At 43.4% G+C, this 23,797-nt stretch overlaps 1 protein-coding gene across 2 annotated transcripts in view; it reads left to right on the top strand.

Annotated features, from left to right (window-relative positions):
• dntt (deoxynucleotidyltransferase, terminal) overlaps nucleotides 1–23,797 on the top strand; it is a 418,285-nt gene that overhangs the window by 343,459 nt on the left and 51,029 nt on the right. For both annotated transcript variants that reach the window (XM_078223496.1, XM_078223495.1), the window contains one exon: nucleotides 13,349–13,432. In XM_078223496.1, coding sequence (XP_078079622.1) covers nucleotides 13,349–13,432 — 84 coding nt within the window. The remainder of the gene's footprint in view (nucleotides 1–13,348; nucleotides 13,433–23,797) is intronic.

Here is a 23,797-nt window from a genome sequence, read left to right as displayed (position 1 = left end):
GTGCAAGCACATCATTATCACCTTCAAAGGCGACCATGTCACACAAAGGGGGAAATGGGATTCGCTTCAGTTCTTTAAAAATAACTGGTGTCAGAAGCATTCCTCAATGTGCCAGGAAGATTTTAAAGACTTGCTATGACCCCAGGCACTGAGGATCAACAGGAATCAAAGACACCAGACAAGCAGTAACTGTTAACAGTTGCAATCTTAAATGAATGTCAAGGTGAGCAAAGTAAGCCCTGCTGGATAAACTATATCTGAACACATTTTAGAGCACAGCTATTTTAAAATCCAGGTTGCTTGCAAATGATTACAAAAGGAATGATTTGTGATTAACAAGAGGCTAAATTTAAAAAATCGAAATGTCACTTGGTGAAATGTTGCTTAAATAATTCAATTTTTGATTTGATTTATTATTGTCACATGTATTAGTATACAGTGAAAAGTATTGTTTCTTGCATGCTATACAGACAAAGCATTCCATTCATAGAGAAGGAAAGGAGAGAGTGCAGAATGTAGTGTTACAGTCATAGCTAGGGTGTAGAGAAAGATCAACTTAATATAAGGCAGGTTTGAGAGTCCGCTGTCGGTTTTTGAGTAGTTTAAAGGAAGAACATAAAGTTTAATCTTGAACAAATGAGTTAAGCAATTGCCTACTAATTTCTAGCCTTAACTATAATTAAATAATTTTGGGCCCAAAAATATACCATGTATTATTGTTTCAATAGTTAATGATAAATCTTGACATTTTGCAAAAGGGATAAAATGGGTTTGTTTTGTACTTTCATACACACCTTTTCTTTCCCTCTTTCGGAAATAGTGGGGAAGTGTTGGAAGGTTTATCAGACTGATTGTCAACCTGTGTCATGAATGCTCCTTCTGTGGCCAATAAGACCTGGAATGGGACTTGGAACTTAGAGTTTCTAGCTCAGAGGCAGGGGTGTTACATACTGAGCCACCCCCTCCGCCCCATGTAAAATGGGCGATAGCGACGCAGCTAATTTTTATTTCAGTTGATTTTGAGACCATTTGGTCAGTAAGGAAATGGTAGCCATTGTGATTCATACATGTTATGAGGTGTTGTTAGAAACCCAGTGAAACCCTGAATTCCGGGGAATTCAGTCACCTGGTGGAAGTGCTTTGGCTTCTTCTGTTGCTTGTTTATTGGAGGTTTCAACTGTTTGAGGCATCACTGAACCAAATACCGACAAATCGAGAAAATATTATCAGCAGTGGTTTAAAATAAATCCAGTGTCACAAACAGATTAATCTGGTGGTAACTTTCACAGTAAGAGTTTTAACCGCACCAGGTTAAAGTCCAACAGGTTTATTTGGTAGCAAATACCATTAGCTTTCGGAGTGCTGCTCCTGCGTCAGATGGAGTGGAAATCTGCTCTCAAACAGGGCACAGAGACACAAAATCAAGTTACAGAATACTGATTAGAATGCGAATCCCTACAGCCAACCAGATCATAAAGATACAGACAATGTGAGTGGAGGGAGCATTAAGCACAGGTTAAAGAGGTGTGTATTGTCTCCAGACAGGACAGCCAGCAAGTCCAGGAGGCAAGCTGTGGGGGTTACTGATAATGTGATATAAATCCAACATCCCGGTTTAGGCCGTCCTCATGTGTGCGGAACTTGGCTATCAGTTTTTGCTCAGCGACTCTGCGCTGTCATGTGTCGTGAAGGCCGCCTTGGAGAATGCTTTCACTGCAGTGGGCAAAAGTATTTCTCATCTTTGTATCCCAATATCTAGGCTGGGATCTTCTAACCTTCCAACTGGCAGGATCTTCTGACAGTGCAGCTGGTGGGCAACGCAAATGACCATTGACTTTGGTGGACAACGGTGAGCTCCCTCCATCGCCAGAAAACACATCGCAGTATGGAAGGAGGCGGGGGCGGTGTGCAGAAAATCTTGGCCCTAGTCTCCAGATCAGGTTCCAGTAAATAAATCAGGGAATGGATATTCTGCAGTGTGCAATCTCAGTCCTGGAGTCTATTAGTTTATGGTTCCTTTACTTGATATTATGAGAAACTACACAGGACATACAAGTTCTGCAAGAATTTTTGTTGTATTTTCCAGGCATTCCAATCCACCAATACATAAAATCAAAAATTGGTCATAAAAATGCTATTATTTAAGCAGCATGCTAATAACGTTACAAAAGATAGTTGTATGGATGATCATTCTTCACTAATTACAGTTCTGCATGGCAAGCCATCTAACCAAGTCACCATTTCCTTACTATAGTAAAAGGTGCTCTTTTTGCAACATCCTTGTACCTTTTTCAGCAATGGACCTAAGTGCCCTATAAGAGACCCTATGAACTGGATATTCAATGGAGCATCAAGTTTCTTGTTTAAATCGTGGAGTGAAAGCCCACTATGGCTTTTTAAAAATATGTTCCTCGGGTGTGCAACACCAGCATTTGCGGTCCAAACCTAATTGGCCTTGAGATAGCTGTAGTGAGCTGCCTTCTTGAACTACTGCAGTCCATGTGGTGCAGGTACACCCTTGGTGCAGATGAGAAAGGATTTTCAGAACTCTGTTCTGGTGACAGTGAAGGGAATCCCTAATCTGATGGTGTTTGGTAATCATAGAATCCTACAGTACAGAAGGAGGCCATTCGGCCCAACGGGTCTGCACCAACCACAGTCCCACCCAGGGCCTATCCCCATAACCCCATGCATTTACCCTAGCTAGTCCCCCAGACACTAAGAGTCAATTTAGCATAGCCAATCCACTTAACCTGCACATCTTTGGACTGTGGGAGGAAACCGGAGCACCCGGTGGAAACCCACGCAGACACGGGGGGAACGTGCAAACTTCATATAGCCAAGAATTGAACCCGGGTCCCTGGCACTGAGAGGCAACAGTGCTAACCACTGCTGCCCCTAATGTTCCTATGCATCTGTTGCCCTTGTCTTTCTAGGTGATAGAGTTCATGACTTTGGAAAATACTGTCAAAGAGTTGGTGAGTTGTTGCAGTAGATCTTGTAGATGGCATGCGCTGCTGCTATGGTATGTTGGTGGTGGAGGAAGTGAGTGCTTAAGTTGGATCAAGGTACTGATCAAGTGAGCTGTTTAGTCCTAGATGGTTTTGAGCTTCTTGATTGTTGTTAGAAGTCAAGGGTAATGAGTTTGGGTAGTTACCCCAACATTCCTTGAATTATTTTTTTTTAAAAGGCGCAACTCAAGTGATTGCAGATGTCTAGATGGTGACTGGAGGTACCTGAAGATGATGATGCCTTTCCTTGTGTGGGGTTTTGCTTCCTCTATCTGATCCGGGTTGGGAAGACTGAGGAAATGTCTCTGGTGGGTACTGAGCTTGAAGTCATGAAATCCAACTGGAGGCAGCAAGAATCCGATGTTGAGGTGTTGAACAAAGGGAGTGGTGAACATAGAAAACAGCCATAAGCAGGAGAAAAACATATTGTACTATCCATAATATTCCAAGAGCAATTTGACATAAACAACAGGAAGAATTCCGATATGGCTAATCATCCAGCCATGCTTTAAAAAGTATTTTTCTACAAAGAATAACATGGAGGTTTCCCGCTGCCCCCGCTCAATGGGCACTCAGCAAATTGAATAGCTGTGTCTGAAAAGACCACAGGAAGATGCATTGTAGGTGGACAAATCTGCATAATTACAATAATTCTGGAGGAAGCAATGACACCAACACACCCTTGAGGCGTGAACTCAAATCAGTAAATTATTTCCTGTAGAGTTGGGAGTTCAGCACCATGTACACTTGGGCCCTGTCTACGTGTGCAGGGTTGGCATTCTTGGGGCAGGGTGGAGGTTGCATGCACCATGAGCCTGCAGAACATCGGGATAAAATTTCCCTTCTTCTCCCATATTTAAATTAAAATAGATTCGAGTTTACTTTTGTTTCACCGAATTTTTCAATAATTTCTCATTTTTGGGTCACAAAGAATAGTCCCACCAAATATTCCTACTTAATTTCTGGCACTGATTTGCATAATGTTAAAGTAGAAGTGTTTTACATGCTTGTAGGTGTGAAATAGTGAAATGCATCTTTAGAAATTCTGAGTTGTTTGTGGAGCTACTTATTTTAATGTCAAATTCCTAACGTACTGTTCCAGGCACCTACCTCCCGGGTGTCAATGAAGCTTCTGTAACAGGAGGTACAGGCATCTGTAGATTCCTAATTATGCAGAGTTTAGTTTGGCTGGATGGGCGTGAGAGAATCTTCTGTTTCCAGATTAACGTGCTTGGGTAATTTAGGCAATAAATATTAACTCTTTATGTAGTTATAGTCACAAATGTAAAATGGCAAAAAATGTTTTATCTTTAAGGAACAAAAGCATAAATCTGAATATATAAAATTACGAATCTTTGTTTAACAGTAACATGTCCCGTCAGAATGTCAAGTATCATATTCCATGTAGCTATCACTCTACAATGAATACATGAGGCTACACTCAGTCAAGGCTTAGTTCCAGGAATAAACAGTGAAGGCATGATTCTCTGCATCCACAGTTTGTGTTAACATCAGATTGCTATCTCCTGTGGCTGACCAACTTCTACTTTTAGATTGGTAATTCTTGGGAACTGTTCCCATGTCACTGGTGTCACTTGCGCAATGAGGAATGAGAGTCATATAGTCATGTAGCATGTCTATGCCGACCGTCAAACACCAATCTATACTAATCCCATTTACCAGCACTTGCTCTACAGCCTACAATGCCTTGGTGATTTAAGTGCACATCCAGATGCTTCTTAAATGTTGTGAGAAATCTGTCTCCACCACCACCTCACGCAGCACGTTCCATATTTCCACCACCCTCTGGGTGAAAAATATTTTCCTCAGATCCCCTCTTAAACCACTTACTCCTCACCTTAAACCTATGCCCTCTGGTTTTAGACACCTCTGCCTTGGGAAAAAGATTCTTACCATCTACCCTGTTCTATGTTCTACCCTATTTATGCCCCTCATAATTTTGTATGCCTCCCTTCAGCCTCCCCTACTCCAGGGAAAATGAATATAGCCTATCAAGATAGGCCTTATATCTCTCCTTATATCTGAAACTTTTCATTCCAGGCAACATCCTGGTGAATCTCCTTGGCACCCTCTCCAGTGCAGTCACATCCTGCTGATAGTGTGGTGACCAGAACTGCACACAATATTCCATCTGTGGCCTAACCAGTGTCCTTAACGTTGTACCAATTCACCTTGCTCCTATGTTCTATGCCCCTGCTAATGAAGGCAAGCATTCCGTATGCCTTCTTCACCACCGTATCTATCTGTGCTGCCACCTTCAGGGATCCATGGACTTGTACACCATAGTCTCTTTGTTCCTCAATACTCCCTGGGGGCCTACCATTCAATGTATATATCCTACCGAAACAAGAACCTCCCATTTATCAAGATCAAATTCCATCTGCCATTGCTCTTCCCAATTTACCAGTTGATCATTATCAGTCTGTAACCTAGGATTATCCTCCTCCCTATCAAAAACACCAATTTTCATGGCATCTGCAAACTTACTAATTATACCTTCTACATTCACATACAAATCATTAATGTATATAACAGACAGCAAGGGTCCCAGCACCGATCCCTGTGGTACACTGTTGGTCACAGGTTTCCAATCACAAAAGCAGTCCTCCAGCATCACTCTTTGCCTCCTATTAACAAGCCAATTTTGGATCCAATTTGCCATGGATCCCATGGGCTCTAAGCTCTTGGACTAACCTTCCATGTGGGACCTTGTTAAAGGCCTTACTGAAGTCCATGTAAACCACATCTACAGTGCTTTCCTCATCAATAGGAATGTCCCACCAACAAGTTCATGCTGACTATCCCTGATCAATCCCCGCCTTCCCAAGTATTGATTAATTCTATCCCTCAGATATTTTTCCAATAATTTCCCTACCAGTGATGTTAGACTAACTGGCATGTAATTACCTGGCTTGTCCCTGCTGCCTTTCTTGAATAGAGGTACCACATTAGCTATCCTGCAGTCATCCGGCACTTCACCCGTGGCCAGCAAAAATTTAAATATCTCCATCAGGGCCCCTGCAATCTTCTCCCTTGTGTTAACAACAAGGCAACACTAGCAAAGCAGGAGCAGATCTGAATAGCGACCTGGCTATCATTATTCCATTCAACGTTATTTAGATGCTAAAAACAGTTATTGTTGCATAATTAAATACTTAGGGGTGCAGGAGATGCCATTTTTGGATAAAACCATTAAACTGAGGACCTATCTGATCTCTCGAGTGACTACAAGATATCTGATGGCAATATTTCAAATTAGAGTATGTGAGTTCTCCTCATGGCCAGCCAATACTTATCCCTCCATCGATGTTGCTAAACCAGATTATCTGGTCAATATCACATTTCTATTTGTGGGAGCTTTCCATGCACACATTGACTGCCTTGTTTCCTACATTACAACAGTAACAGTATTTCATAAGTTCTTCATTAGCTGTAAAGCGTTCTGAGGCATCCTGAGGTATCATATAAAAGCAAATACATCCTTTCTAACATAAAACCTACACAACAAAACTAGGTAAAAACAAAAAAAAAGGGACAACAGTCTGGAGATGATTGTGTAGACTGTGAACTTTCCCCTCCATCTTGACTGCCCATTTGTTTTAATTTTTTGGTTCCCTTGGCCCTCCCCAACTCAGCCCCATCCCTCTCCCACAGGGCCACCTGTCCATTGTTGTTCAGTTTTGCCCCCATTGAGCACTGATCTTTATTCTCCTATTGGTATATTTCGCTATCTTAGTTTTTGCCACTATTGACACTCTTCTGTCCTTATTGGCATCATTAACATCATCCTTTGACTTATGTGCATGGCACCTTTATCAATCTCTTCATTGCTCTGCCCTATCCATGTCCTTCTAGTCTTCCTGACCACCTCCACCTCCCTTTCCAGCTATATAATTCATTACATTGCTACCTCTCTTTAGTTCTGCAGAGGGGTCATATGGACTCAAAACAATAACTCTGTTTCTCTCTCCACAGATGCTGCCAGACCTGCTGAGTTTGAGCAGCATTTTCTGTTTGTACTTTAATTTTTTGTGTTCTCCTTTCCTCGTTTTCTTTTTTTTTATTGCGATCCTACAAAATCCACTCCAGAATGGAAGTGAAGGTCAATGGTCAAAAGTCCAAGCTGCATCTACTACAAGAGGCTAAGTCAAACTGTCAGCTGGGTACAAAATTGTAACTGCGGCAGTTTCACAAGAGCCACTAGCATTTAAGCAAAATTAATAGCAAGTGTAAAAGAGCTTCATGATATTTGGCATCTGTCCAAATCGTCTATACATAATAACAGCAATGTTTGATGCACATTCATTCATACACAGCTAATCCTGCTATTATGTCCCTTGTATTTGAAGGTTTAAACACAGATTTAAATACTGTTTGCTGGAGCACAGTTCCTGGAACATTCCTTTGCAAAAGTACAATCTGTCACTCGCCTATTTGTAAGCCAGTCGAAATTTTCCAAGACTTCCTGATTTTTGACTAAGCACCAGCATCGACTTAATGAGACATCTGTTCTTGTTCCAGTTGTGTTTTGTTGCACACGGTTGTTATGCTACCTTTTCTACAACATCTGCTGCAGTTTGAACTTATAATTGCGGCAGAGACTTGAAAGATTCTCTTTCTGCCCATTCCAAGAACATAATCCCAAAAAATTCAGCAACGTGCTAGCACTGCGCCATCGGAATCGCAACTCGTTTCAGCTGAGCTCATAGGGGATGCAATTTAACAATATCCTTGAAATATCACGGAATGTATCCAAGGTGCTATTTTTACCTAAGAGACAAACTCTGAAATCACACCTGCTCTGATTGTTTAGTGTATTTCAAACATCGTCACTATTCAGTGGAAAGGTTAACCCATTCTTTTTAAGTTTGTTTTCAGGGAATGAACGCTGGGAGACCAGGGATTTCTGTGTCTAACATAATTACCACTTTCCTTGTCGAAGAGTATTTTACCGTGCAGTTTACAATAATTAGTTGTCTAAGCGTGATGGGTCAACTCCAAATTATACAGGCCATGCCAATCAAAATGCAGCAGTTAACTGTTAGCAAGGCAGCAGCATTGGCTTCGTGAAAAATTATCGACGATTGAGGTTTTGTTTGTTTACGTGACGTACTGGGATGACGTAAGCCATGTTGAAACAAAAATGGCCGACCTTCTCACGACTGGAAAAAAAAAACATTTTCTCAGTACTTTCTTGCTGAAGATAACAGTCTGGAGACACAAGGGTGCTCACCCCTGACCTCAAAGGAGGAGCTTCTTCACCCAAAGGGTTGTGAACCTGCGGCATTCCCTGCCCAGTGAAGCAGTTGAGGCTACCTCATTGAATGTTTTTAAGGCAAAGATAGATAGATTTTTGAACAGTAAAGGAATTAAGGGTTATGAGGAGCGGGCGGGTAAGTGGAGCTGAGTCCACGAAAAGATCAGCCACGATCTTATTGAATGGCAGAGCAGGCTCGGGGGGCCAGATGGCCTACTCCTGCTCCGAGTTCTTATGTTCTTAAAATAAGCCACACTGAGAAATCTCGCAATATCTCTGAAGAGAATTTCAGTTCTATTTCTGTGCAGTATTACTGCAATTGAAACAGTGTTCATTACTGGGCTTGAGCTGCTGTGATGTCATCAGGCTGTCCAAGTAATTAATCATATTAAAGGATTTTAAGACACTCAAATGGAAAATCAAAAAGGAATGAATAAATCACTTTTCCTGACAAATAAAAGATAAAATCATCATAGTTGCAGATGACCATAGGCTGCTCTCCCCTTTGAGGCGGAGAGCTGACTGGTGGTGATTTAACCTGAGGATCACCACACCTCAGGCAAGGGAATAGGTTGAGAAGGCGGGACCTTCATTAATAACCTCAGCTGGTACAGGAATTGAACCCACACTGTTGGTGTCGCTCTGCATCATTACCTTTATGCTTAGAAATGGTGTAATGGAAAATGGTTACAGCACAGGGGGAGGATTCCATCTGTCACGCTAACACCTAGCCCCACTCCCCCAACTTTCTGGTAGGTCTACAAATCTTCACTTCAGGTTGCTGATCCAATTCTCTTTTCAAATCCACAATTGAATCTCCACCGCATTCTCACATGAACATACATGTAGGCCATTCAGCCCCTCAAGCCTACTCTGCCATTTGATAAGATCAAGGCTGATCTGATTGTAGCCTCAACTCCACTTTCCTGTCTATTCCCTATACCTTTTGACTCCCTCATCAACCAAGAATCTAACTAAAATACAAGCAAAATACCGTGGATGCTGGATTCTGAAACAAAAGCAGAAAATGTTGGAAAATCTCAGCAGGTCTGACAGTATGTGGAGAGAGAATAGAGTCAACATTTCGAGTCTGGATGACCCTTCACTAACTCAGCGTTAAAAACTTTCAGTAATCCAGCCCCCACTGCTCTCTGAGGAAGAGAATTCCACAGACTCTTAACTCTCAAGAGAGAGAGAAAAAATCTCCATGTCTGTCTTAAATGGGCTATCCCTGATTTTTAAGTGGTGGTGTTTAGTTCTTGTCCCTTCCGTAAGGGGAAACATTCTCTGTGTCCACTCTGTCAAGTCTTCTCAGTATCTTCTATGTTTCAATAAGGTCACCTCTTAATCTTCTAAACTTCAATAAACATACAGGTCCAACTTGTCCAACCTTTCCTCATACGATAACCCCTTCAGCCCAGGAATCACTCAAGTGAACCTTCTCTGAACTGTTTCTAATGTGATTATGACTGGTCTTACATAAACGGATTAAAGCTGTACACAACACTCCTCATGGGGCCTCATCAACGCCCCGTACAGAGGCAGCAAAATTTCCCTACTTTTACATTCCATTCCTCCTGCAATAAACAACAACATTCCATTGATCTTCCTAATCTTAAGCAGTCCATTTCAAATCTGAACTACTTGCTGTGCAAAAAAGATTTTCTTCATGTCATCTTTGGGTATTTTGTCAATCACTGCATCAATCACTGCCAATCAATGCATTTCAGTAGTTTGAATCGGGGCAGGACCTACTCAGTTAATGGTAAGGTGTTGGGGAGAGTTATAGAACAAAGAGATCTAGGGGTACATGTTCGTAACTCCTTGAAAGTAGAGTCACAGGTGGACAGGGTGGTGAAGAAGGCATTCGGCATGCTTGGTTTCATTGGTCAGAACATTGAATACAGGAGTTGGGACGTCTTGCTGAAGTTGTACAAGACATTAGTAAGGCCACACTTGGAATACTATGTACAGTTCTGGTCACGCTATTATAAAAAAGATATTATTAAACTAGAAAGAGTGCAGAATGATTTACTAGGATGCTACCGGGACTTGATGGTTTAAGTTATAAGGAGAGGCTGGATAGACTGGGACTTTTTTCCCTGGAGTATAGGAGGCTTGGAGGTGATCTTATAGAGGTCTATAAAATAATGAGGGACATATATAAGGTAGATAGTCAACATCTTTTCCCAAAGGTAGAGGTGTCTAAAACTAGAGGGCACAGGTTTAAGGTGAGAGGGGAGAGCTATAAAAGGGTCCAGAGGGGCAATTTTTTCACAGAGGGTAGTGAGTGGCTGGAGCGAGCTACCAAAGGTAGTAGTAGAGGTAGGTACAAAAAGCATTTAGACAGTTAGATGGGTAAGATGGGTATAAAGGGTTATGGGCCAATGTGGGCAATTGGGACTAGCTTAGTGGTAGAAACAGGGCAGCGTGGGCAAGTTGGTCTGAAGTGCCTGTTTCCATGCTGTAAACCTCAATGACTGTATGACTCAATGGAATTGAAAGCCAGTCTCAGTAATAGTGACCATGAAACTATCATCGATTGTGATAAAGACCCAATTGGTTCACTAATTTTCCTTTAGGGAAGGAAATCTGCCATCCTTGCTTTGACTGGCCCACATGTGAGTCCAGACCCGCAGCAATGTGGTTGACTTATTTGCCATTCAGTTCAGGGGCAACTGGGGATGGCAGGACCGATTCATAAAGTGATGAATGATGAACTTTATAAAGCATTAGTTTAGCCTCAGCTGGAGAATTGTGGTCAACTTTGGGCACTGCACATCCTTACCCATATTTTTACCACCGCTGAGGTTTAGGTTTAAATCTGCCATCCTTACCTCGTCTGGCCTACATCTGACTCTAGACCCATAGCAATGCGATTGACTCTTATCTGCCATTCAGTTCAAGGGCAATTACAGCACGGTAAAAATATGGGTTAGGGTTTGATGTGGTCTTGAAGAGGCAATGTTCACATTCCATGAAGGGACAGTAATTTTTAAAAATCCATTTAACGGAAGCCCCTCATCCCAGGAACCATTCTTGTAAATCTTTTCAACACTTTTTCTAAAACCTTCACATCCTTCTACAGGGGTGCCCTGGATTGAACACAATTCTCCAGCTGAGGCCAAACTAGTACCTCAGAAAGATTCTTCATAACTTTTTTTGCTTTTGTACTTTTATGTTCTTATTTATAACGCCCAGGATCCCGTACGGCATTTTGTCCACTTTCTGAATCGGTCCTGCTACCTTCAGAGATTTGTGCACCTATTTCTACGGGCCTCTCTATTCCTGAACTCCATATATAGAGTAAACTAAAGATTGCGACACACACATTGGGTGAAGAAACTTGTGGCACGATTTTACCAGCCATTCACGCCAAATCTCCGTTCGCTGCAGCAGGATGGAAAAATGCCACCAGCGTGAATGGTGATAAGATTCCGACCTAAAAGTTTCTGGAAAAAAATGTATTAAAAATTATTTAGAAAGAGTTATCTTTAAAAATCTACTAATAAATCATTAATGGCATTCAACAGGTTGGATTTCACAGTTAGAAGTTGGAGAGGTGTTGGGGAGAGAGTGGGAGATCACTCATAATCCCAACGGCTGCCTCACAGCAATTTAACATTAGACCCAGCCAGACCTTTGGCAAAACCCCTGCCCTATCTCAGCAAGAGTCCTGCCTTGGCTGTTGGCCAATCAGATGGGTGGCAATTCTGAAGCCCCGGCAATGGCGGCTGACAAGGGTAGCCACCGCCGGGACTGCAGGCAGTCCCACCACGCTGAGGAATCCAGGTAAGTCCAATATGGGGGTTGAGGTGGGTGGAGGGCTGGGTTTCAGGGGTAGAAGGGAGGGATAAAGAGAGGGATGGCCAGAGTGGCTGGTAAGGGGGTGGGGGAGAGTTTGCCTGACATCAACTGCTGGGCTTCCTGTGTGGACACACCTCAGCGCAGTAAAAATATGGGAAAGGATGCGATGAGACACTTAAGTGGCAAGTAATCGGCCCCACTCCCTGACGTACAATTTCAGGCTGTGGGTTGATGAGTGGAAGAACCTTTTACTTAATGTGTGAGTGACAATGCACACTTAGGGCGGAATTTTACCGGCACGTCCGCCCGGGGTTCGTACGATCCCGCCCGAGGCCAATGGAGAATGTAGTTCTCCGAGCCGAGCCTGCCCCCGGAATCGGGGTGGGCGTGTCGGTAAAATTCCGGCCTTAGCATCAAAATCCAGCCTTGTGATGATAAAATTATCTTTTCAGGGCCAGTTGTGTGCTTCAAATTTCACTTGACCATCATAAAGCCAAAATACTGCGGATGCTGGAATCTGAGACAAAAACAGAAAATGCTGGAAAAACTCAGCAGGTCTGACAGCATTCGTGGAGAGAGAATAGAGCCAACCTTTCGAGTCTGGGTGACAAAGCTCTGACAAAGGGTCATCCAGAAACATTGGCTCTATTCTCTCTCCACGAATGCTGTCAGACCTGCTGGGTTTTCCAGCATTTTCTGTTTTTGTGTTTAAAAATCCAGTTACACCTGATTTATATCTTGTTCACTTTTTATGTACTTTCAAACCATTTCGTCGTCCAGACTGGAGTCTGTGTCAGATCCCCGAGTGGTGGACTGTCAGGATATAACTCACTATTTCCTCCTCCTGTACAGCATGCTTCATGTGGGAGTTTGAGAGTGACTTGCCTCTTCATTTATCGCCTTCCATGTTGAAACAGAGTATTTTCTCCTCTGTGCTCACTCAGTGCCTAGTTGTAGACACACATCATGCTCTCCAATGTCCTGCCAATCCTTGGTGCTGAGCCGCCATAAAAACAATGTGATTTTCTTGGATCAACCTTTTGGTTAATATGTGAGTGACATTGCAAGCTTTAGTATCAAACTCTTAGGGTGGGATTTTCCAGGCGCGCTCGCCCCAAAACTGGAGAACCCTGCCTGAGGTCAAAGGCATGGGTTGCCCCCCGCCCATTACGATTCCAGTGGCAGGCGGGACGGGAAAATTCCAGTCCTAATGTGGTTTAATAACTTCTGTTCCTGTTTTGTATTTATTTAGCACTTTGAACGTGACTTAAGAAGATATACACACTTTGAGAAAAACATGATGCTGGATAACCACGGTCTATACGACAAAAACAAGGTACAATCAAACATTTTTGGTTGATTTGGACCCATTTTAAGGAGTCTCAAGTTATAATTCTGGGTAGGCTATTTCCAATTTATCTGTATCTTTGTTCAGATTTTTAAAATTCATTTGTGGGACGTGGGCGTCGCTGGCTGGGCCAGCATTTATTGCCCATCCCTAGTTGCCCTTGGAGGGCAGTTGAGAATCAACCACGTTGCTGTGGCTCTGGAGTCACATGTAGGCCAGACAGGGTAAGGATGGCAAATTTCCTTCGTTAAAGGACATTAGTGAATCAGATGGTTTTTCCGATAATGGTTTCACTGTCATGAGGAAATAACAGCCCTACTTCACCAAAATGATCTTGTTAAGCAGTTATTCTGGATGAAGGATACCCATGATAAATAGTTAGAAAATTAAAATAATTCCTGTTTAATGTATAGTCTATTGAATGCATTCAGATCTGTAAAAAGTAACAGGAGTTGTATGAGAGTCTGGTGAACTGTTGCAAGAATTTTGTTTTCCTAACCAGTTAGTGGGAACATGATGACTGACTGACCGCAATTACCCCCTTTTACAATAGGGTGGGTGTTAACTTGCAGCAGATTTCAAACCTACCTGGCCAGGAGTCTTGATGATCAACTAACATTTCCCGTGATTTTGTCTGTAAAGACACTTTGTTCCTTACTGTGTGTTAATATAGTAAGACTAAATCTGGCCGTGAGGTCTATAGCGCTTAGAATTAAAATATTTCTCTCCGTCACATATCTTTAGATCCATGACAGCTAGGGTCATGTGACAATGGAAGGTTTGCAAAAGGATTTGGTGGCACCTTCTGATCTGCAGATCTCACACTTCTTGCTAATCTCTTAGCCTGGTATATTTTCTCTGTATAGCACGCAAGAAAGAATACTTTTCACTGTATCTCAATGCATGTGACAATAATAGGTCAAATCAAAATCTTCACCAAGCACACTCACATCTTTTAGAAGTGTCACGGAGAGGGAGGGGGTCAGTTTACACAGCACTAATTCCTCCTCTCACTACCTGTCTGTAAACGGAAAAGTATTTTGATTTGTTTCCCCACTTTATAAGCAGTGGCGTATTTCCCTAACCTCACGGTTTTGGTGCAATCCAATTTTCCATGAATAACCCCACAACAAAGTTGAGATAGGATGATCTCAGAGGGTTACTTTATTTGCATATAGTCAACATGAAAAGCAGTTTCACAACGTCTGCCTCACATTCAGATTGCTGAGCGAAGGAGAGAGAAAGGGAAGATTTATAGTACAGAGCCCACAGAGGAAGGTAATATTGGGCGGAGTTCTTTGCTTTCAAGACTAGATGTGGTGGTGGGCGGCTCTGGCAGCGCCTTTCCCACTGGCTGATCCTGCACCAGATTCTGCACTTGAAACCTCATTAATTATGCACAGGTGCACTCCCACCTGAATTACTTGGCAGCTGATTGGTCCACCTGCTCTCAAGTTTGACAGGTCTGAGAGTCCCGCCGCCATATTTAAACAGCAGTCCAGCACACTTGTATCACACTCTCCAGCCCACCTGTCTTAACCAGATGGTGCAGCATGTCCAGAACCCAGAGGGAAAAGGGAAGTACCTTCAGGAAGGCAGCACCAGCTTTCTCCAGGCTCCTCCTTGAGGAGTCCTGGCTCACTGCATGTGTTCGACCCAAGGGACCACGTGATAAAGTCACAGGAACCTCCCCTGTCCAGCCTGGGAGGTCATTGCCCGCGAGGTCAACGTGGCTGAAAACCAGTGCTGAATAATTCACTTTAGTGGTAGTGTTGACTTCACATGATGAGATAGGCATGCAGAGGTGCATCAGTCATGTACAGAATTTTCAGGAGAAGCAGTGTAGATATGAATAGGTATTCAACATGGACTGAGGTCCTTTTCTGTGTGGCTACCGGTTAGTCAGCAGACTGAGCTTTTCAGTTCAACAAGGCAATATTGCAGAAACCAGAGGCCTATGTCACATGAGTCCCACCTCTCCACACTATCTTTGACAAGGGGTGTGTATCCTTCGTCTGGATCTCTGAGATTATTAAATGTTTCAACCAAAAGCAATTGAAAATAAGGTTGCAGGGTCCTTGGATGAGCAGACTCCGATTGGTCAGCTTGGCTTAATGTAATGCAGATGTCCTAGGTATAGTTCTCTTTGAATTTGGCCTGCACAGTCCACAGCGGATTATAAGTGACACCCCAGAGATAATGTGTGAGTTTCCCTGACACTACTGGGTGGGTTATTTTGTTTAGGTGTACGAGGAGACACGGATTCAGCCATGTTAAAGATTATTGTCCCTTTTTTTGAAATAGCAGTGAGCATATCTCTATATATTTTATAAAAGAATATATACAAGGTGAGGTCTTAATCCCTCACAGTGGGACATTTAACCTTTCAGAAGATATATAAGCAGATTTGCTTTTTCCATGTCTGATTCCTATTACTTGATGCCATTAATAGTTGTCTAATATGCACAAGAAACTTTTGTTCAGGGCATAAAATAATGCTGTGGCTGATTAAACTGCAGATCCACTGACTTATTAAAAATAATTGTCTTCTCATCCTCCATGACAAGTTTCATTTTGCCTTTTTCATAGAAGACTTACTTAATTTACTTATCTCACTGGAGACTAAAGTATTTATAAAACGGGTTATTCTAGCCATTTTATTTGAAATTGCAACTCTCTTTAGTGACCATAGTGCATTCCATGTAGAACTTTTATATTACTTAACCTTGCATCAATCTTTACTATGAAGTGAATCAAGATAACATGTTAACTAATAAACATATTGTTGAAGTGCAAGTACAATCAAGCACTGCATAGTTAAAGGAGTCCATGGTGAACATATTCATCACAGGACCAAAACTCCATGTGAGCAGTATAATTTAGTGGAGCTCATCATTATCTTTATTCACTTGCTCGGGTTTTGTTTCATTCTGTCATTTTAAGGATCCTGCATCTTCATTTTGGACAGATCATCACATGACACTTCAAATCACAATGGAAGCACCCATTAACTGTTCTTTGGGTAATTCCTGGGATTCATTTTCTTATCATTGGATTACAATCCCTTCTTCTGCTGTAATAGCCAGATCTGCTAAAGATACTTTCATTTTAATTCTACCTGAGTTTAACCATTCCGTTGTGTCGCTGCCTGCATCCAATACCTGGACCATTTTGAAATTTGCAGTCACCAAGTCCTCTATTATTTGTGTTACCATGGTATGTCCCATTTATTCCAAGAAGGCTTGAGGAAATTCCCCAGGAATGTTTTCAAGGTGGCAGATATTTGATCCAATCGGGTCTCCTTCCCCAAGAAGTGAACACCAATTAGAACTAGGAGTCTGCCCATATGAGACACTTTAACACAATCTAGCAATTTAAATGCTATTACTGAGCCAGGGAGCCCCCCAGATTTAATTTCATCAATCTTTGCTACAATCTGTTAAAGTCCATGATACATTTCTCCAGGCAATAACCATCTGTTTCAGAAATCTATTGAAGTCTGATCATGTCTCCAAAGGCATTGAACAAATCATCTTTTCTGTAAATTTGATCCAACTACTCCAGAAGAAGTTGCAAAGCTTTATCACTATCCAATTGATAAGCATTCAAGCTCACAGAATACCTTATTTCTGATTTTACCTCTGGTGAGAATGGAAGTGAGAATGCAAAGACCATATCTTCTGTCCTCTTTGATAGGGATGTAACTCAAGTTCACATATCCACTACATTCTTCCACCGATAATGCATTTCAGACTCTGTGAACATTGGAGGGTAATTGTATTCTGTCAATTGACACTTGCTTTTTGCCATTTTTCACAATGCTTACTAGGATTGTCATTTTCTGCCTGATTTTATTTTAGCTTCAAAACCTCACCTTTAGGCAATCATTCTCTGCTATCATGTTCTATTCCAGAAAGCCAGCTGGTGAAGGAAAGAACTGGAGAAAATCTTTACATACTTCTGTATTTATTTAGAGATTTACACATTACAACCATACACCTCCTTAAGAAACAACCACAATTTTGTTCTGCGTCGAATCATTATAGGGTCTCGGGTGAATACGCAGGTAATGCCCAGAACTTTCACACAATTAATATAAGGTTGACATTAGTGGGTTGGGGGTGGGGGGGGGGGTTGTGGCATATACATTGGGCCTGGCCACCTTAATTGAAAATTGTTGCTCATCTGGCTGGTATTTTCTTCGTAACAAATGATCAGTGCGTTGCAAGGCCAGAGCATAAGATTGTAAATTCATACTATGCCATCCTAGCTGTCTTGCCCAAAATGTTATTTGTTTCCTTAATAGGTACTCCTCATCGCCTTAGTTTTAAAATTGATGTGCCAACTATTTCTAAGTCTGTCTACAGTCATCCTATTAACTTTATTCTATATTTACTTTACTCATTCCTCCCTAATGAATAATATTTTGCAATGAACTCTAATTCTCCACTTGTCTTCCAAATTGCAACAGGTCTATAATTTTCTGCAAAATGTTAACTGCCTCCTTTATCCTTTCTGGACACTCTATTTCAGTATCATTTATTTTCTGCTGCTAGGTCATGCACATAAATAAGAAAGACATTCCACTCAGCTTCTCTCTAGCCTGACGCACCATCTCTCATGAGTTTTCTCTTCCCACTACTTTTCTTGTGCAGTTTCTTACCGGTTCCACTTCGTTACCCAGGGATTTTCGTTTTATTAGTAACCGTCATGTATGACCTTGTCAAAGGTTTTCTGGAAGCCCAAGTAAACTCAACAACTTCCTCTATTTACTCTTGATGCCCTTGACAAAGATGTTTGTCAGACAGGATCTTCCTTTTTGTAGCGTTGTGTTGGCGGTGGCTATTTAGTGTGAAGCTGAAGGTACAGCAGCCTGGCCTTGAGTAAGGTTTCCATTAGCTCCGGCCTCTGGGTCGACAGAAAAAGAGTGAATGCTTCAGGTGAATGAACTTTCATCAGAACTGACAAAAGTTAGAGATTTAACAGGTTTGAAGCAAGTGCAGAGATAGGGAAAGGTGCAGGGTTTTAAACTAGGTGAAGAACAAAAGATAAAGGGTGAGATTTTCCATGCCCCCTGTGATGTGTTTTGAGGTGGCGGAGGGGGGCCTGCCATTGGCTGACGGCAGGATCTTCTAATCCCACAATGCGGTTTCCCATTCTATGCATCCCTTGCCGCTGGGAAACCTATGGTGGGAGGGGTTTGTCACCAGCAGGACTGAGAGATCTCGTCGGGAAGAAGGGCTGGAAAATTCTGGTCCAGGTCTGTGAAAAGGTGGAAGGCACGGCGGCACAGTGGTTAGCACTGCAGCCTCACAGCGCCAGGGACCCGGGTTCGATTCCCGGTTTGGGTCATTGTCTGTGCGGAGTCTGCACTTTTTCCCCGTGTCTCCCGTGGGTTTCCTCCGGGTGCTCCTGTTTCCTCCCACAGTCTGAAAGATGTGCTGGTTAGGTGTAATGGCCATGCTAAATTCTCCCTCTGTGTATCCATGATGGGAGTTGCCGGTGTTGGACTGGGGTAGGCACAGTAAGTAGTCTCACAACACCAGGTTAAAGTCCAACAGGTTTATTTGGTAGCACGAGCTTTTGGAGCACTGCTCCTTCATCAGGTGAGTGGCACCAAAAGCTTGTGCTACCAAATAAATCTGTCTGTGTACCCAAACAAGCGCTGGAGTGTGGCGACTAGGGGATTTTCACAGTAACTTCATTGCAGTGTTAATGTAAGACTACTTGTGACAAATATATTAACTTTAAGGCAGGAGCGATTCAATTGGAGCAGGGATAGAATCCCTACAGTGCAGAAGGAGGCCAATTGGCCCATTGAGTCTGCACCGACAACAATGCCATTCAGGCCCTATCTCTGTACCCCAAGTTTTTACCCTGCTAATCTCCCTGGTACTAAGGGCAATTTAGCATGGCCAATAAACCTAACCCGCACATCTCTGGAGTGTGGGAGGAAACCAGAGCGTACAGAGGAAACCCATGCAGGGGAGAATTGTGCAAACTCCACACAGACAGTGACCCGAGGCCGGAATTGAACCCAAGCCCCTGGAGCTGTGAGGCAGCAGTGCTAGCCACTGTGCCACCGTGCCGCCAGGGATGATGGTGCAGGGGAAAAAGAGATGATAATGAGACTGGTAGAGAAGCAGAAGCTCAGTCCAAAGATGTGCGGGTTAGGTTGATTGGCTGTGCTAAAATTGCCCCTTAGTGTCTTGAGATGCGTAGGTTAGAGGGATTAGCGGGTAAATATGTAGGGATATGGGGATAGGGCCTGGGTGGGATTGTGGTCGGTGTAGACTCGATGGGCCGAATGGCCTCTTTTTACACTGTAGGGTTTCTATGATTCTATTTCTATGAGGTGTGAATGGCAGAATCATGAGCAGCTGCCATCCAGGAACAAAAACCCTAAAATGAGGGCAGAAGGATGGAACAAAATGGAGGCAGACGTTTACAGTCTAAAAGGGTTCAGTTCAATGTGAGTCTAGAAGGTTGTAAATTCCCTAAAGAAAATCTGAGGTGCTGTTCTTTGAGCTTTCATTGAGCTTCCTTGGAACAATATAGACAGCGAGGACAAAGGTGTCAGAGTGGGAGTGGAGAATTATCATAAGTGACTGGAAGCTCAGGGTCATGCTTTCAACCTGAATGAAGGTGTTCCACAAAGCCGTTACCCAATCTGTGTTTGCTTTCCCCAGTGAAGAGGAAACGACATAGTGTACACAGTGTACTAAATATTGAAAGAAATGCAAGCAAATCAGTGTTTCACTTGGACAGCATGTTTGGGGCACTGCTATATAGGGATGAGAGGGGAAGATGTGTTTGGTGCTGGCATCACTTTGAAGGCAGTGGAAGATGATCTGTTTAATATGGAGACTGATGGGTGTGAGAGGTGAAGACAAGGGAATCCCTTTCGTGGTTTTGGGAGGGAGGTGGTGGATAGAGACTGATGCACCATCAATCGAGCAAAGACTAGTTTGTATGCAAGAACAAATAGGCTTTTATTAGCAAAAGACTTGGAGCACAGCCATGCCGATGAACTGGTCCAGACTGAGGCAGGGGGGTGGGGAGCAGTCGCCTTTATACCTGGACCGGGGGAGGGGGGGGGGGAGAGTCTCAGGTAGGGCCGGCAGGGATGTGTCCAGGCATGTCACATATACAGGTAATAAGCTAACAGTGGTTTACCACAGAGACCATGAAATAGAACAAGTGCCCAGAAGCCACTCCTCAGCAGATGAAAAAGGAAGACATATTGGAATCACTGCAGCAAATGCCATATGTAAGTTTTCTCCCTACTTTCCTTCAGCACTGTAGGAATTGCCAGTTGTGGTGTTTGAGCCTCGCACTTCACTGATCAGGTACTTCATCCGCATTGATTTCAAAATGATGGTATTCATTGTACTATAATAATTGGAAATTAGAAAAATCTTTTCCATCCTAGTGAATACTTGAGGATGGTATTCATTAAGGGCAGAACGTTCAACATGATGTGAAATAAGTTGCAACTGATCGACACCCATTATGCACCCATTCAATTTTTCTTTCCATTGTAGTCAATGGATGGGGTTTGAATGGACAAGTGGTCAGCTACAGCCTTTCATATCTCCATGTCAAAGTTGAAAGTTCTGTTTTAGAAACTTTATTATCAAAACAGAGAATCATAGAAAATAGGAGCAGGAAGACGCCATTTGGCCCTTCGAGCCTGCTCTGCCATTCATTATGAACATGGCTGATCATCCAACTCAATAGTCTGATCCCACCTTCTCTCCTATTATAAATTCACTTCAACTTCAATGACCACGCCAACACAACTTTAATCCTTTATCATTCTGTTCACTTTACACATGTTCAGCACTGAAAAGATATCGTATCATAATGGTAACGTCACCTGTATTACCTTCCTTACCCTCAAAGATTTTTTTAAAACATTTTGTCTTAAACCTTGTATTTAAAAGATGTTGAATGGGTTCTGACATTGTATTTCCTAATAGATAGGTAGGAATCTTCTGGAAATGAATGAGACACAGACTAACTAAGCTTTTGCTATTTTCTTGGAGTTACATTGGAAAAGCAGCAGAACTCCCCAAGGATTTTTCTGGACAGAGTTTTCAAGAGAGTGCTGAATATGAAGGTTTTATCCCAAACAATGCCAGCGGTCTGATGAAAAGTTATATATTTAGAAAGGGAAATAGTTTCACTTCACATCACTTTCACTAATTGCTTACTCCAATTCAGGGTTGCAGGGAATTGGACCCTTTCCCAACAGACACTGGGGTTCGGCAGATTATACCCAGGACTGGCCGTCAGTCTATCACAGGGCACACACACAGACTAAGGGGGAATTTTACCGTAGCCAATCCACCTAACCTACATGTCTTTGGACTGTAGGAGGAAACCAGAACACCTGGCGCAAACCCACGCAGACACGGGGAGAACATGCAAGCTCCACACAGTCACCCGAGGCCAGAATCGAACCTGTGTCCCTGCTGCTGTGGGGGCAGCAGTGCTAACCCTTGCGCCACCATGCCACCTAGAGGAATAGTTGGAAGCCATTAATAAATGTAAGCCATGTAACTAAGTTCATCACATTTATAGATCAATTGTGTGAATGCTCTTTGACTCAATGCAAACATTGTTGTGGAAATTATGCCTGAGTTTAGGACTGAACCTGAACTTTGCTGAGGTGCTTCATCTTAACTTCCTCCATATTATGGTATGTCACGTTATCCAGTGTGGTTTCCCTCAGCAAGTCAAGAACCTGTGATTTTTAGTCATTTTTAACTTTGTGCTATCTTAACTTACCATCAAAAAAGTTGATGCTCTTAGCTGATGACTTACAGAGACATAGATGTACCTCCAAGTCAAGCTGTGCATCAGTGAGTAGCTGTACATCACGCATTTCAATTTTATTGCAATGATTTCATATCTGAAGTTCTGACTACTTTGCATCTCCAATGTGTTCCCTGCTGAGAGACAAGTCTGCATGAGGTCATGACAGAGCTGTAAAGTTGTGTGAAGGCTAGATCTAGAGAAGTAGTAAATGTGCAGCAAATTACCTGGGAGCATTGTGCAGTGTGGGATTTTGGGAGACCTCCCTGCTATCTATTAAGGTTTGGTTGATTCCTTTCTATTTGCTCCCGTGTTCTGAGGGAACAATGGGCAGCACTGAGCCAAGCCATCTCCTAATTTCAGCCACAAAGCATTGTCTTCCTCTGAAGAGGATTTGAATAAGTCTGTCAGATTCATTAGGGGTGATTCTCCCAGCCTACTGTGGTGCTCTAGCCGTGCAGTGGGCCAGGCGACATCAGCAGAGGCCATTTTGTGAGCTTCCCACTGGGTGTCCGTGCCTCCGTGGCAAAGATTTCTGAAGTAATCAGCTCCAGCGGCAAAAATCAGCGTGGAACTGATTACAATATGGAAATGCGCATTTCCATATCATTAGCGGCCCCGCTAGCATTCTCCCCTCCCCCCCCCCCGCCCCCCCCGCCCCCCCCCGTGGCCAGGGGTGATTCACTCCAGCTGGGTTTACAACTGCTCCTCACTAATGGGGAACAGGTGGCCTGAAGCTGCTGGAATGAAGAGAAGCCATTGAGGCCCCCCCAGGAAGTCGGGGTAAGGGGGGGGGGTGCCCCCTGGGCAGTGCCATCCTGCCTTGGCAGTGCCCAAGGGGCAAACTGGCAATGCCCAAGGGGCACTTTGGCACTGCCCACTGGGCAATGGGCGATGCCAAGGGGGTGGGGCCAGAGGGGGTGTGGCATATTGGGTGGGTGATCGGTGGGGGTGAGGGGGTCCTGCTGCTACTCTGCCAGAGGATTGCAGGCAGAGGGATGGAAGAGGAGATCAGGGCTGGTAATCTGGTTTGGAGTGGGGTGGGGGGGAGTGGATCGGTGCTTTTCGGGGGGTCAGGGAGGTGTGTCAGGTCTGTCGGGGAGGGTGGAATCAGGAGATTGGTGCTGGCTGGGTGAAGGGTTGAGGAGATCGGGCAGGCCAGGTGTGGGGACATAAGGGCTGGTGTGGAGAGGCCAGCAATTGGGGTGTGGGGGGGGTCAAGGTTGGTCGGAAGGCCAGAGATGGGGGGTTGTGGGGCTGGTCAGCGATTGAGCTGGCCAACAATCGGGAGGCCGGCAATGCTGGGCCACTGCGCATGTGCCGATCTCCACGCTGACAGATGGGCGAATGCGCAATGGCCCGCTCAGCACTATGCTGCCAACCTCTCCAACGGGAATATGCCCCGGCCCCTGATTTTCAGGGGGAATCCCGCTGAGGCACTCTGCTCAGCATGTGGGAGATTCCATCTGAAAATCCTGCTGAAAAAACCAATGGAAATGACTATTTTCACACAAATTGGGGGCTTCGAATTTT

The sequence above is a fragment of the Mustelus asterias genome, chromosome 11 (assembly GCF_964213995.1).
Source record: "Mustelus asterias chromosome 11, sMusAst1.hap1.1, whole genome shotgun sequence".
Classification (NCBI taxonomy): Eukaryota; Metazoa; Chordata; class Chondrichthyes; order Carcharhiniformes; family Triakidae; genus Mustelus; species Mustelus asterias.
This window is presented reverse-complemented; position numbering and strand designations above follow the sequence as displayed.